Genomic DNA, 12,420 nt, shown 5'->3' with positions numbered 1-12,420 from the left:
TTTCTTGTTCATTTAAAAAATCAAATCAAATCAAACATTCTAAAAATGTTTACTGGATTAGATTGAACTGAATTGGTTAGACTGATTTCTCTAGCTCTCATCTTTCACATCCACCATCCATAGTTCCCTCTCCCTTTTTCCTCCATCAGTATGTATAATGGGGAGCAACTGTATGAAAAGCTTCCAGGAAGATTTTTTGATTCTGGGCACTGACACTGAGGGACCCCATTTGTGTTCTACTACAAATTCATCCACCTGTCCTGATTCATTTTCCTAGTTAACACTCCTCTCTAGATTACCAAAACCTAGACTTTTTTTTAGGTGGAATCTAGATGGCTTAGTGGGTCTGGAATCAGGAAGACCTGAAATCAAATCCAGAATCAGATATTTACTGGGGAAGTCACTTAACTTCTGTTTGTTTTAACCCATTGGAGAAGAAAATGGCAAATCACCCTAGGATCTTTGTCAAGAAAACCTCGTGAATAGTACTGCTATGTTATGGTCCATGAGTGATGAAGTCAGACATGACTAAACAACAATGCCTTTTTTTCCCCCTATTGTCCTGAGTCAGTAGACTTCCTGAAATCTGGGACTATACTCTAGCTCCTGATATACTCAGATACCTGGGAATAAAATGTTTTCTAGTTTTATAAGGTTTGTTGATAGTTTAGCTTAAATTATAAATAATTTTTTTTAAAAAGGAAACTGAGGGGGAAATTTTAAAGTACATCTATCACTAGATATAGAAGATCACCTAGGGAAGAGAATTTAATCTTTGCATGTCCTCCAGCACCTAGTGGAGTTCTCTACCCATAATAAGTACTTGATAAATTTTTGTTGGATTTATAAAAAATGAGGATGCATTAGAGTATAGTGGAAAAAAATACTGGATTAAGAGTCCAAGGACTTAGGTTTAAATCCTGTCTCTGCCACTTAGTACATGTCTTTGAGAAAGTTAATTTTTTCTTTCTGAAACCTAATTTTCCTCATTTATAAAATGAGAGATTTGGAATAGGATTTGTAGTCCCTTGCAGTTTAAGAATCTCTGATGAGATGATGCAGTCAAGTAGGGCACTACACTGTGTTATTTATGTCTGTCTGAGTGTTGGAATGTTAGAAAAATTGAATGAAATATTCATGAAGACCTTCCCTTAAATTCTATATGTATTTCCATCAGGAATAACATCCAAGAGCTAAACTTCCACCTCTTTCTTTTTGTCTTCTTCCTAAAGTTAGAGACAACGCTTAGCAAATGTGCTTTCCCAAAGATCATCCAGTTCTTGCTCCCTGCTCTGGCTTCATCATAGTCCGTTGACACACAACTGGAGAGAGTGAGTTATGAAAGGAAAGAGATGGAATAATTCTCTGCCTTCCATTCCATTATCCCCTATTATACTGCTCCCCCTTCTGCCATCACCTCCTACTAGTCACCACTGCCTTTTCAAGCCCTCCTTCTTCCTTCAACTCAAGAGAAGGGACCCAGAGGACCCACAGCATGAGGGAGCTAGGTGCTGCAGTAGATAAAGTGTTGGAGGACCTGGGTTCAAATGTAACCTCAGACACTTACCAAACTGTATGATCCTGGATAAATTTTTTTGTTTGCCTCAGTTTCCTCAACTGTAAAATGGGGTTAATAATAGCATATTACCTCATGGGGTTACTGTGAGAATAAAATGTAATAATATTTGTAAAGTACTTAGTAACTAGGTCTGACCAATAAGTAATTGCCATATAAAATGGTATCATCATCATCATCATCATTATTGAAAAGTATAATCTATTACTTCACAGACATGGGAACTGATTTACTATCTTGATCTTTGTACTTGCTGGTGGCTAGTATAGTAGCTGGCATATAATCGGTATTTAATAAATCCTACCTATTGATTTAGATTTGTGTTTGAGGCTTTGAAGGAAAAGTAGGGTTGGAGTAAGGATCAGAGGGATCAGGGCTCTACTTTACTCTTGGTAGGCTCTGAGGCTCTATGGGCTCTTAATATAGAGAATAGTCCTCAATAGGGACTAGAACCTAGATCCAGGAGAGTGATGGAGTTCAGGTGGTATTTCCTTCAGCAAGGAATGGGCCACAGTCAAACACACCCTTGAACTGGGCTCTTATTTTTGCCTGTGTGTTTTTTAAAATTTAACCCCCCAAATTTGGAGATACAAACTTAAGAGTCAGAAAACTTAGGTTGGAGTTGTGATTTTGTTAGATATTAGTTGTGTGACTTTGGACAAATCTCAACCCCAAAGGGTTTGTAGAACTAAGTGTTCATTAAGTTCTAATGTGGGATTCCCAACAAGCAACTCAAAGAGATATTTCCTGATATAAAGAATGATTGGACTGTTTTTCCTCTCCATAAAGGACACAAGACAAGAGGATGAGGACTGGAGGTATTTCGAAGGGAACTGGGTCAGATAAAAGTCTATTAGTGAAGGTTATTAGATGATAGGAATTTACTATATTTATTTGATTATTTATAGGGATCTATCATGACTTATTATCCAAGAAGCACCCAAAAGAAAGATATTGCATATTTTTTTCTTTTTTCTTTTCACTGAATTCATCTTAGGGCTACTCACATGGCAAGTATTTCATTAAAGATAATTTGCCAGGGCAGCTGGGTGGTGCAGTGGATAGCGCACCAGCCCTGGAGTTAGTAGGACTTGGATTCAAATCTGGATTCAGACACTAAATAATTGTCTAGCTGTGTGACCTTGGACAAGTCACTCTTAACCCCACTGCTTTAAATAAATTTTAAAAAAAGGGATAATTTGCCTGATCTCTTTAGAATAGAAATATTAAATACAGGGTCTACAACACTCCCTTGCATGGCCTAAACCTAATTAAAGTGTAGTTCCTATCTGTTTTTAATGTGTTGCTATGCTAATTGTATATATAATTATATATAATATGATATATATTCTTTATAATATTTATTATATAATATGCAATAAAATAAAATATATTTATTAAAGTAATTATAATAAATTATATAATATAGAACCATATTATATAACATATATAATATATTATTATATAATTATGAAATATAATAATATTATTATATAATTATATACAATATAATATATCATGATTTTATATATAATTATATTCATATATATATATGTATAAACATGTATGGTTTTCTAAGTTAATATACAGCCCTCAGGAATCCTTATTTTTGGTGGTCCCCATTTCTATTTGAGTTTGAATCAGTAGATTCATTACTGGATGCTGAGTATTGATTTCTTAAGAATTTTCAAGACTTGGCCTCTTAGAATAGATACAGAACTGAATGGGAAATCTGGAGATCCTTCTAGCTCTAGCTCTTCCTACCACTAAGTAGCAGTGTAAGTTTGGGGTAAGTGATTTGATCATTCTTGGCATTTGCTCCTCCTCCTCCTCCATGAAATGAGAATGTTAGGATGGAGGATGCCTCTGATAGCTTATGATCCTAAGTCTTGTTGGAGTCCTAGTATCATCCACAAGCCTCTGCTTGGACCCTCCATACGTTTCCACTGATCTAATTGCATGGTGCTGTGGCCAGAGCCCAGGACTTGAAATTAGTGAGCTTAGGTTCAAACTCCAGTCCAACCACTTATTGGGTAACCTCGGATAAGTCATTTCATTTTTGGAACCTCAGTATTTGCAAGTATAAAATAAAAGTGATTGAACTAGATGACCTGAAATTTCTTTCCAGCTCTAAATTTGCAATCCTATAACTCCTTGAGAAAAGGAGGCATATGAGGGAGTTTGCTTGGGCCTGAGGACACCTGCTGGAAGGTAAGGTCCAAGCTAGTCTCACTTACCTGGGAAAAAGGATGAAGAATGACTGGGGTCAGGGGTTTCACCAAGCCAAATTTCAACCAGCAGCCATTTCCTTAGTTCAAGGCTTTGTCTCTGAGTCAGAGGCTTTGGTGGGAAAATGCAGAGCCAGCTTGGAGGGAATGGCGGGCAAAATAACCCTTGAAACTGGGAATCAATAGGCTGTGTCCATACATGGTAAAAATTCAAAATAAGGTTTCATTTACAGGACAAGTCTAGATGAAACTGCCAAACATGGAAAATGAGGAAGAGAAGAATGACCCCTATATAGATTCTAAGACAAAGAGAGACCCCTGATCCTTCTCCATAGTCAAAGAAGGCTTTCAGTGCTAATTTGCTTGAAGGCAAGGGAATAGTGAATTGAACCATGGAAGTCTGGGAACCTATGCTCAGGGAGAGTTTATTATTCTAGAGTGATGTCTTAAAAAAAACAAGGTCTACAACTCAACTTCATTGCTACTGTAGACAAGGGAATTCCCTCCATCACAACACTCTATCAAAACAATATATATCATATTATATGTTTGAAACTGTTCTTCCAATTAGAATCTTGGTAATGAAGGGTTTAGTGATTTTTCTCAGATCACAGAGCCAGTAAATACAAGAGATAAAACTTGAACCTAGTTCAAGTGAGATAACATTTGTGTAAAAAGCACTTAGCTGTCTCATAGTAGGGACTATGTAAAAATTAGCTATCATCATTCTTCTTCTTCTTCTTCTTCATCCTGACTCTGAGACTGGCCCTTGATCCATTAGGCTAGGCTGCCCCTGGAGTGTTATCAGGGCTATTTACTTGATAATTACCACAGAATTTAGATAACATTTCTGTTCGATTGAGAGAGACTTAGGCAAAAATCCTAATTAATTAGTAACACACTGCCAGACCAAATAGTCCCAAATGTAGAGAATGAACATGAAGTATGGACACAGCCTGTTCTCCCAGCCTTAGGGGGACGGGGCAGGCCAGTGCACCAGGCCAGACAGCACCAGCGCCAGATGGTACTTGAGGCCTCAGAGCTTCACCAACAACAAAGGCCACCAACATGCAGCAGAATTGCCAGTTTTATCCCATCCCTGCCCACGCTGAGTGGGTAAGGGGGGGAACGTACGCGCAACCATCACAAAGGAGGTAGACCACAACATTCAGACAGTTGTATTCATCCCACTGCCCAATTGGGGGGTCAAGAAATAGGGCCATAATTGCCCTTCCTTTCTCTCCCCGTGAAAGACCTCACAACACATGCTTACTTGGCTTAAGACCTCACACAGCTACCTACCCGGGTCGTTGCCAAGATTGACACATCCTCTCCAAACTGCTTCACACACTCTGTCCTCGTTGCCTCTGCCCGGGGGGACTGAGTCCCAGGATGCCAGACAGGTCCCCTCGGGAGAAAGGTCATATCACCATAGAAAGCACCGTGGATAACGTTCCCACCATCCAGCTGTACCCTGGCCATCCTCCAAATCACTCTCTTGGGCTGGCATTCAAGTCAGTATGAACATAAGGAAGTAGCAGTCAAAAAAGACGCAGAAAAACTGTCCCAAGACTTCCCATCCTTTTGGAAGGCAGAGCAGCCAAGAACTCCAAGATGGAGCGTTTGAGAAGGGGAGGGGAAGGGATGTCGAGACTCACTCCTTATTGCCACCTCTCATCCCAACAACTCCCTCCAAGGGTTTGAAGGACTGACCAAGCAACCCTAATCCTCCATCCCCAAAGTCAGTCGCAGTTCCCATATCTGACATTCCTCCTTCAGCTCTGCTCCAATGCTCTTTCTCTCCCCCACCCTCCATTCTGAGTTAGATTCCCCCCAGGTGAGAGGCTTCTTGGGGGAAAGGGGGTCTTTTCAGGGGCAGGAAGTCAAAGAGACCTGGGAGTAGGGTGAGGAGCTAGGAAACTGTCTTACCTTGTCACTGTCGACTGTGTTCTGAGAGGTTCTGGAAGCGATGGAAATAGTGTCTGGTTGACTGCTCCCATCCCCCTGGCTATCAATGTCATCTACTCCATCCCTGCAGGGGGAGAATAAGGGGGAAGGGTGGAGGGAGAGGGAATGACCATGAGCTTAAGAAGCAAACAACCATTTCCATCTGGGAATGGAAGGGCACTTTCAGGCAGGGATTTGGCTCAAATCACCGGGCTGGAAGAAGGGTCCCTCTGTGATTTTCAGTGATGTCACCTCTGACATGGGGCAAAGCCCATAATCACCATGTTGGTGACTGCACGCAGAATGATCCCCCCCTCCTACAATTCTATACAGGTCTATAAGAGGCAGCAGGAAGACACATCATCTTATTTAGAGCCCAGCCTCTGGCCAAATGACAGTGTAGCTGCTAGAGCCCTGGAGTGAAAGCTCTTCGGGCAGCTCTGCCCAGTCGGGGGTGGGGGTGGGGCAAGTGGACCATAAATAATATGGGCTTGTGGAAAGAAGCAAATAAGCAGGAACAGCAGGGTTGCTGCTGGGAACTGTTTGACCTTTTCTTGTTGGTGGGGGTGGGGGTGGTGTAAGCACTTTATCTCTGTTAGTCGGTCTTGTCCCATCTTTCATGACCCCATTTGGGGTTTTCTTGTCTTTTTTTTTTGCCATTTTCTTCTCCAGTTCATTTGTCAGATGAGAAAACTGAGGTAAAAAGAGTTAAATGACTTGCCTAGAGTCACACAGCAAGAGTCTCAGGTTGGGTTTGACTCAGATCTTCCTGACTCCAGGTCCAGTGCTCTAGCCACTACACCACCTATTCACCCCCATAGCATATTGTAGAGAAAAGAAAACTGAGCTGGGGGAGCAGAAGTGAATTCTTTTAGTTCCAACTCTGCCATTAATAGTAAGTCATGTTTCCTGTCTAGCCCTTTGTTTCTTTACATTAATAATCAATTCTTTGAAATCAAGGAGCTGAACTAGAAAGTCTCCCAGTTCCCTTCTAGCTCTAAGCACAGGGGTAGACAAATTCTGCAGGAGGAATTACTTTTTGCTAAGTCTTTGATACTGGAGACTCAGCTTCTGGCTATTAAGGAAGTTAATTCCTCCCCCCTCACCCTTTGGTGCCCTTAGGGACAGTTTGGTGCATCAAAAAATGTTTTAAGACAAGTTCAAATCTTGAATCTGTTACTTGTGTTACCTTGAGCAAGTCACTTTGTGACTTTAGACCTCAGTTTCCTTATCTATAAAAATAAGGAAATTCGATTAAATAATCTCTGTGCCTCTATCCAACTCAATCAATGATTCTGAATCATTAATTAACACAGCAGTTCATGCTACAGACTTTAGGATAAATGTGTTAGCCACTAGTTAGCATCAGCTTTTGAATAGCCATATAAGGAGTAGAACATATTCCTGTGCCTATGAACTCCTAAGTGTCTGGTAGGACTAGATATTGATGGCTTCTGGTTTTTAGCTCTATCCCCCACAGTCTTGGATCTTCCACTTCTCCAAACTGAGGACTTCCTAAACATTTTTTTAAATGGGGGTCTTTGGTAGAGGAAAGGAAGGCAGATTAGAAAATATGCTTGTATATAGTACAATGTCCCCACTCTTCTTTCTAGGGCTATACCCCATTGAGTATTGCATTGAGTCCATCAGCCACATCATTGGCACAGTCCTTCATAGGAGGTTAACAGTCATAGTTTCCTTTGTAGCTGCATCCACAGGAAGATATAGTAGGAAATATAATGATAGAAAGACTTTAGTCCCATTCTAGTTCTCTATTCTTTGGTGAAATCAACAATAGACTTAATTTTTGAGTTTGGAAGAAGACTCAGGAGTCCCCCCTTGGTGGGGAGATTGTGAACAGCGATGGAGGAGTTATCCCAGAGAACAACAGTTCTTGTCATGAAGATTCTTGCCACATATATGATTCTCTGCATGGGAAAGGTAACATCATCAATGATAAAATGATGATAATCACAGGAATTAATGTGTAAGTAGAGCTATACAGATACAAAGCACTTAACATACATCATCTTAGGGAGGAAGAGTCCTGGATATGGAGACAGAAGAGCTTTGCTGTGAACTGTGTGACCTTGGCAGAGTCACTTAATTTCTCTAGACTTCTTTTTCCTCATCTGTCAAATGAGGGCTTTGGACTAGATGAGATGGAAGGTCTTTTCAGCTCTGAATCTATGATCTTATGACCTCTGGCATCCCAGCCAGCCAGCTTCAAATCTATGATGCTAATATCTCTTCTTCTCATGTTATGGTGTAAAGAGCCCCGGATCTGGTATCAGACATCTAGCAGTCAAAATCCCAGCTTTTCTGATTATCAGCTGTATGATCTCAGACAAATCACTTTATCTCTCTGAGTCTCAGTTTACTCATTGGCAAAATGAAAGGGTTGGATGAAATGGTTCCTTCCAGCTATGAATTTATGAGCTTATTATCTCTTCTGACCTTTAGAAGAAAACTCCATGAGATAAACAATAGAAATATTATTGCCTCTACTTTTTTTTGGATGGGGTCCAAAGACTTTAATCCACTCACCCAAGGTCACATAGCTAAATTAGTGTTAGAGTCATCATTTAAATCCAGGTAGTGGTTTTTTTTTCCCTTACTCTAGAGCTTTTTCTCTTCATGTGGGTCTAGGTTTCCAGTAAATCAGTAACCATATGCATGCTCATGAGCTCCAGGAGCAAATTATAACCCATTTTGTAGCCATCTCAGAGTCATTTTAATTACAGGATGTCCCAAAAGTCTTAGGGCAGTAAACTATTAATGCTTAAAACTGCATTGATACTTGGGGTATAACATATAGCCACATTTGGATTATTTGTATGTGACTATTATTTGAAGGAACATTTCCACTATTGGCTTGGTTATCAGCCAGTCTAGTAGTGTTAAACTTAAAAAGAAATGAACCCCTTCTTGTTACATTTAGCTGTGCTTAAGACTTTTCAACTCAGATTGGCTTCTATTTGATACACACACACATACACACATATGTATATATTTACATCTCTCTCTCTATATATATATATCCCCTGAATTTTGTTCACTGTTTCCATTGTGTCTGACTCTATGTGACCCTATTTGAGATTTCCTTGGCAGAAACACTGATGTGGTTTTCCAATTCCCTTTCCAGCTCATTTTACAGATGAACAAACTGAGGTCAAGAGTGTTAAATGACTTGCCCAGAATCACAGTTAGTAAGTATCTGAGGTTAGATTCAAACTCAGGTCTTCTTGACTACAAACCACTATCCACTTGCCACTTGGCTCTTCTCAGCACTCTAAACAACTCTTAAAGACTGTATGTTTCAAAGAAGGTGCCAATCTACATACCATCTACATTTTCCTCAGTTGCAAATTCTGTATCCCAATGAAATCACCAGTCCAGTCCTTGTTGCTAATTCCTAGTAAGTAGAAAAACTGGGACTTGATCCAAATTCCTCTGGCTTCATATCCTATGTCCCTTCTGCTATAACTATGTTGCTTCCTACCATCTTGGCCAATGTCTGTATCCTCTGCAGATGAAGCTATTTTTTTTTGGCTTAGGCTAGTAATGAGATTTAGGGTAATAATACAGTGCTGGTGCTGGTGGGGTGGGGATGGAAGACTTCCCTTGCACTCTAGTGGATGAGGAAGGAAATTAGTTTAATTCCTAGGCCATAGCCTACTTGTGTCTATATAGCCTACAAATAGAAATGGGGTACTTAAGGGTTCTTGGGGGCTCATATTGACTTAACTCATATCATATATTAATATTTTCTATGCTTTATCATATTTTATTTTAATTTATTTTATTAAATATTTCCCAAATACATTGTTATCCAGTTGTGGGACACTTGACAGTGTTGTTGCCCTGCATGTTTGACATCTTTCCCACAGCCTCTACTTTCTGTGTATGCTATGTCCTGGGCACTGATAGGGGATCAGGAACAAATAGCATCCCTCTTACCTTTCAAAACTTGCTTCAATTCTCCATCTAAAGCTTTTCTGAGACTTACCCTTTCCAGTTTTACCTTTGGACTCCAGCAACATCATCCCTTTGACAAACCAGTCTTTAAAGTCATTAATTTTCATCTATTTTTAAATTTATTTTTACCCTTTGTGTTTCTCATGTCTTTCTTCATGCCTATTTATGCTGTCTCCTCTGGAGAACTCCAAGAGTCCAAGTTGTATCTTCCTCATTAATGTGGGTCTGTGGATAAGCTGGCCTCCAAGGGTGGAGAAAGAGGCAAGGTCTTACTTCTAAGCATTGAAGAGATGATCATGATCATGGTGGCTCAGCTCTTTGCTATATCTTTCTCCCAAATTGACCTTTCTCTGAGCTTCCTCTGGAGTCAGACATTAGACTTTGAACTCTGTAGATCTTTCCTGGCTACTCATTCTACTTATACCTGGTTGATCTCAGTGATAATCTCTCCTCTGGGAAGATAATAAGGAAAAGGGAAGCAATGGTTCTTCTTGTTCTTCTCATTTCAGTGAGTGACAATTCTCAGAGTTTGGGGGATTGGCCATTCAACTTTAATCCTTCCTCCCAAAGTCATGGTATGGGGAAGTAGAAACTTGTATCCTCATCTTGCTTCTTGGCCTTTGACCCATTTCCTTTTTGTGTTTTTTGAAGAATTCGATTTGACCAAAACACATGACAAAGCTTCCAAAGATTTTATTAAATCCCTATCATGGATCAGGTGGTGGGATCCTTTTGCCTGAGCCACCATCTTCTTCTACCCCTTCTGGAATTCAGTCCCTATTTACCTCTTCTTCTTAGAGTACCTCATCTTCTTTAAGATGCAGCTCAAGGGGTACCATCTTTTGCATGAAATCTTTCCTGAAGTTCCTAACTGCTTGTTTATTTCCTCATGAACTACCTTGTATTAAATGACTCTGCAGATATTGAAATCTATTCATTTTATGGTATTTGTATATTTATAATTATACTTACTGTCTCCTCCATTGGACTGTAAGCTGCTAGCAAGGAGAGACTATTTCATTCTTTTGTACTCATATCACCAATATTTAACACATGGTGCCAGAACACTATAGGAGCTTAATTAAAATGCTTGTTGATTGAGAAACTGCCATGAAGAAGGGAACTCAACTAGAGGAAACAACATGCAACCAGCTAAGTAAAAATAAGGAGGTAGAGAGAATTAGCTACCTGGGGAATCCAGGAAGGATCAAAGATTAAAGCAGAATGAGACCTTAGAGATCAGCTGCTCCAACCCCCTCATTTTACAATGAAGGAACCTAAGTTCAGAGGAGCCCAAGATCACATGGGTAGCATGTAGAGGAACCAAATTAATGACGCTGTTGCTTTCCATACAAGACTTTGTCTAAAACAGGCAATTTAAGTAACTATCATCTTGATGATAGATGTTTGCTGATAAACATTCAGGTCTTCAAGTCTTGAGTATCTGGTCTGAGCCAAAGTTAAGAGACTCTCTGGGTTGACAACAAAATTTAAGAAGCTCAGGGAATCCAGACAAGAAACATGCTCTCTGCTGTCTTCTCATCCAACAGACTGACAATAGAAAGACAAGGAGGTGGCAATTCCCATGTCTCAGGGGAGTATTGGGATTTAGCTAGAACCCGAGTTTCCCAGTGATGATAAAGATAAAGTCTTCTCTGCTCTGTCCCTGATTAGGGGAGACAGCATGGTGCAATGGAAAGAATGAGGGATCAGAATTCAAATCTCAGCTCTGTTACATCTTCTCTTTATTACCCTGGACAAGTAACTTTACCTTTTTTTGTGCCTCAGTTTCCTCCCCTATAAAATGAGGGGTATCAGGGACAGTCCTGCATCTGATATAATGGAGCATCAGATAGGTTAAAAAGTGAACTTTTACCAATGTAAATACACATTTTCTCTGCAACCTATAGTAATAGTTTCTTAGGGGCAGTTACAAGTGAAATAAATTGCCCAAGGTTACATAGCCAGTATATGTTAGAGGTAAGATTTAATTTAATAAAAGAGGTCAAATTAAAAGATCATTGTGATTCTAATATTGGCCTGCTATGCCTGCATTAACCTGTCTTTCCATATTGCCTTCTAATCCTACATAAAAATCCATTTGATAAATGGTGTGCTTCTCTAGGCAGAGCTGGGACTGGGAGAAATGAAGATAGGTAACTGTAGCAATGAACCCTTTCTTAATGTGATTTATTAGGGAAAGGGATAAGGACAGGATGTGTGACATAGAGAGATCCTAGGTTAGGAAACGCCTTCTATCAATGGAGGTTGGCACCTTCTTTGCAATTTACAGTCTCATGAATACCTCGTAGTCAAGTCAATTCAACAAGCATTTATTTTATTTTATTTTATTTTATTTTATTTTATTTTATTTTATTTTATTTTATTTAGGTTTTTGCAAGGCAAACAGGGCTAAGTGGCTTGCCCAAGGCTACACAGCTAGGTAATTATTAAGTGTCTGAGACCGGATTTGAACCCAGGCACTCCTGACTTCAGGGCCGGTGCTTTATCCACTACGCCACCTAGCCGCCCCTCAACAAGCATTTATTAAATGTATCAGGCAGGTGATTAGGTTTCCCAGAAGATAGAGGGTTGGGCCTAAGATCAGGAAAATATAAGCTCATACCCAGCTCCAGACACTTACTAGCTGTGTGAACCTGGACAAGTCACTTGACCTCTATCTGCTTCAGT

The 12,420-nt window shown here is 39.9% G+C and overlaps 1 protein-coding gene across 9 annotated transcripts in view; it reads right to left on the bottom strand.

Annotated features, from left to right (window-relative positions):
- KALRN (kalirin RhoGEF kinase) overlaps nucleotides 1-12,420 on the bottom strand; it is a 1,044,937-nt gene that overhangs the window by 276,527 nt on the left and 755,990 nt on the right. For 7 of the 9 annotated variants that reach the window (XM_074214684.1, XM_074214682.1, XM_074214689.1 and 4 more), the window contains 2 exons: nucleotides 5,734-5,836; nucleotides 5,107-5,307 (listed from right to left, as the gene is read on the bottom strand). In XM_074214684.1, coding sequence (XP_074070785.1) covers nucleotides 5,107-5,307; nucleotides 5,734-5,836 — 304 coding nt within the window. The remainder of the gene's footprint in view (nucleotides 1-5,106; nucleotides 5,308-5,733; nucleotides 5,837-12,420) is intronic. The other 2 variants (XM_074214687.1, XM_074214688.1) reach the window with 1 other exon arrangement.

Source organism: Macrotis lagotis, chromosome 1, assembly GCF_037893015.1.
Source record: "Macrotis lagotis isolate mMagLag1 chromosome 1, bilby.v1.9.chrom.fasta, whole genome shotgun sequence".
NCBI lineage: Eukaryota > Metazoa > Chordata > Mammalia > Peramelemorphia > Peramelidae > Macrotis > Macrotis lagotis.
The sequence above is the reverse complement of the archived record's forward strand: the minus strand, read 5'-3'. Positions and strand labels throughout refer to the sequence as shown.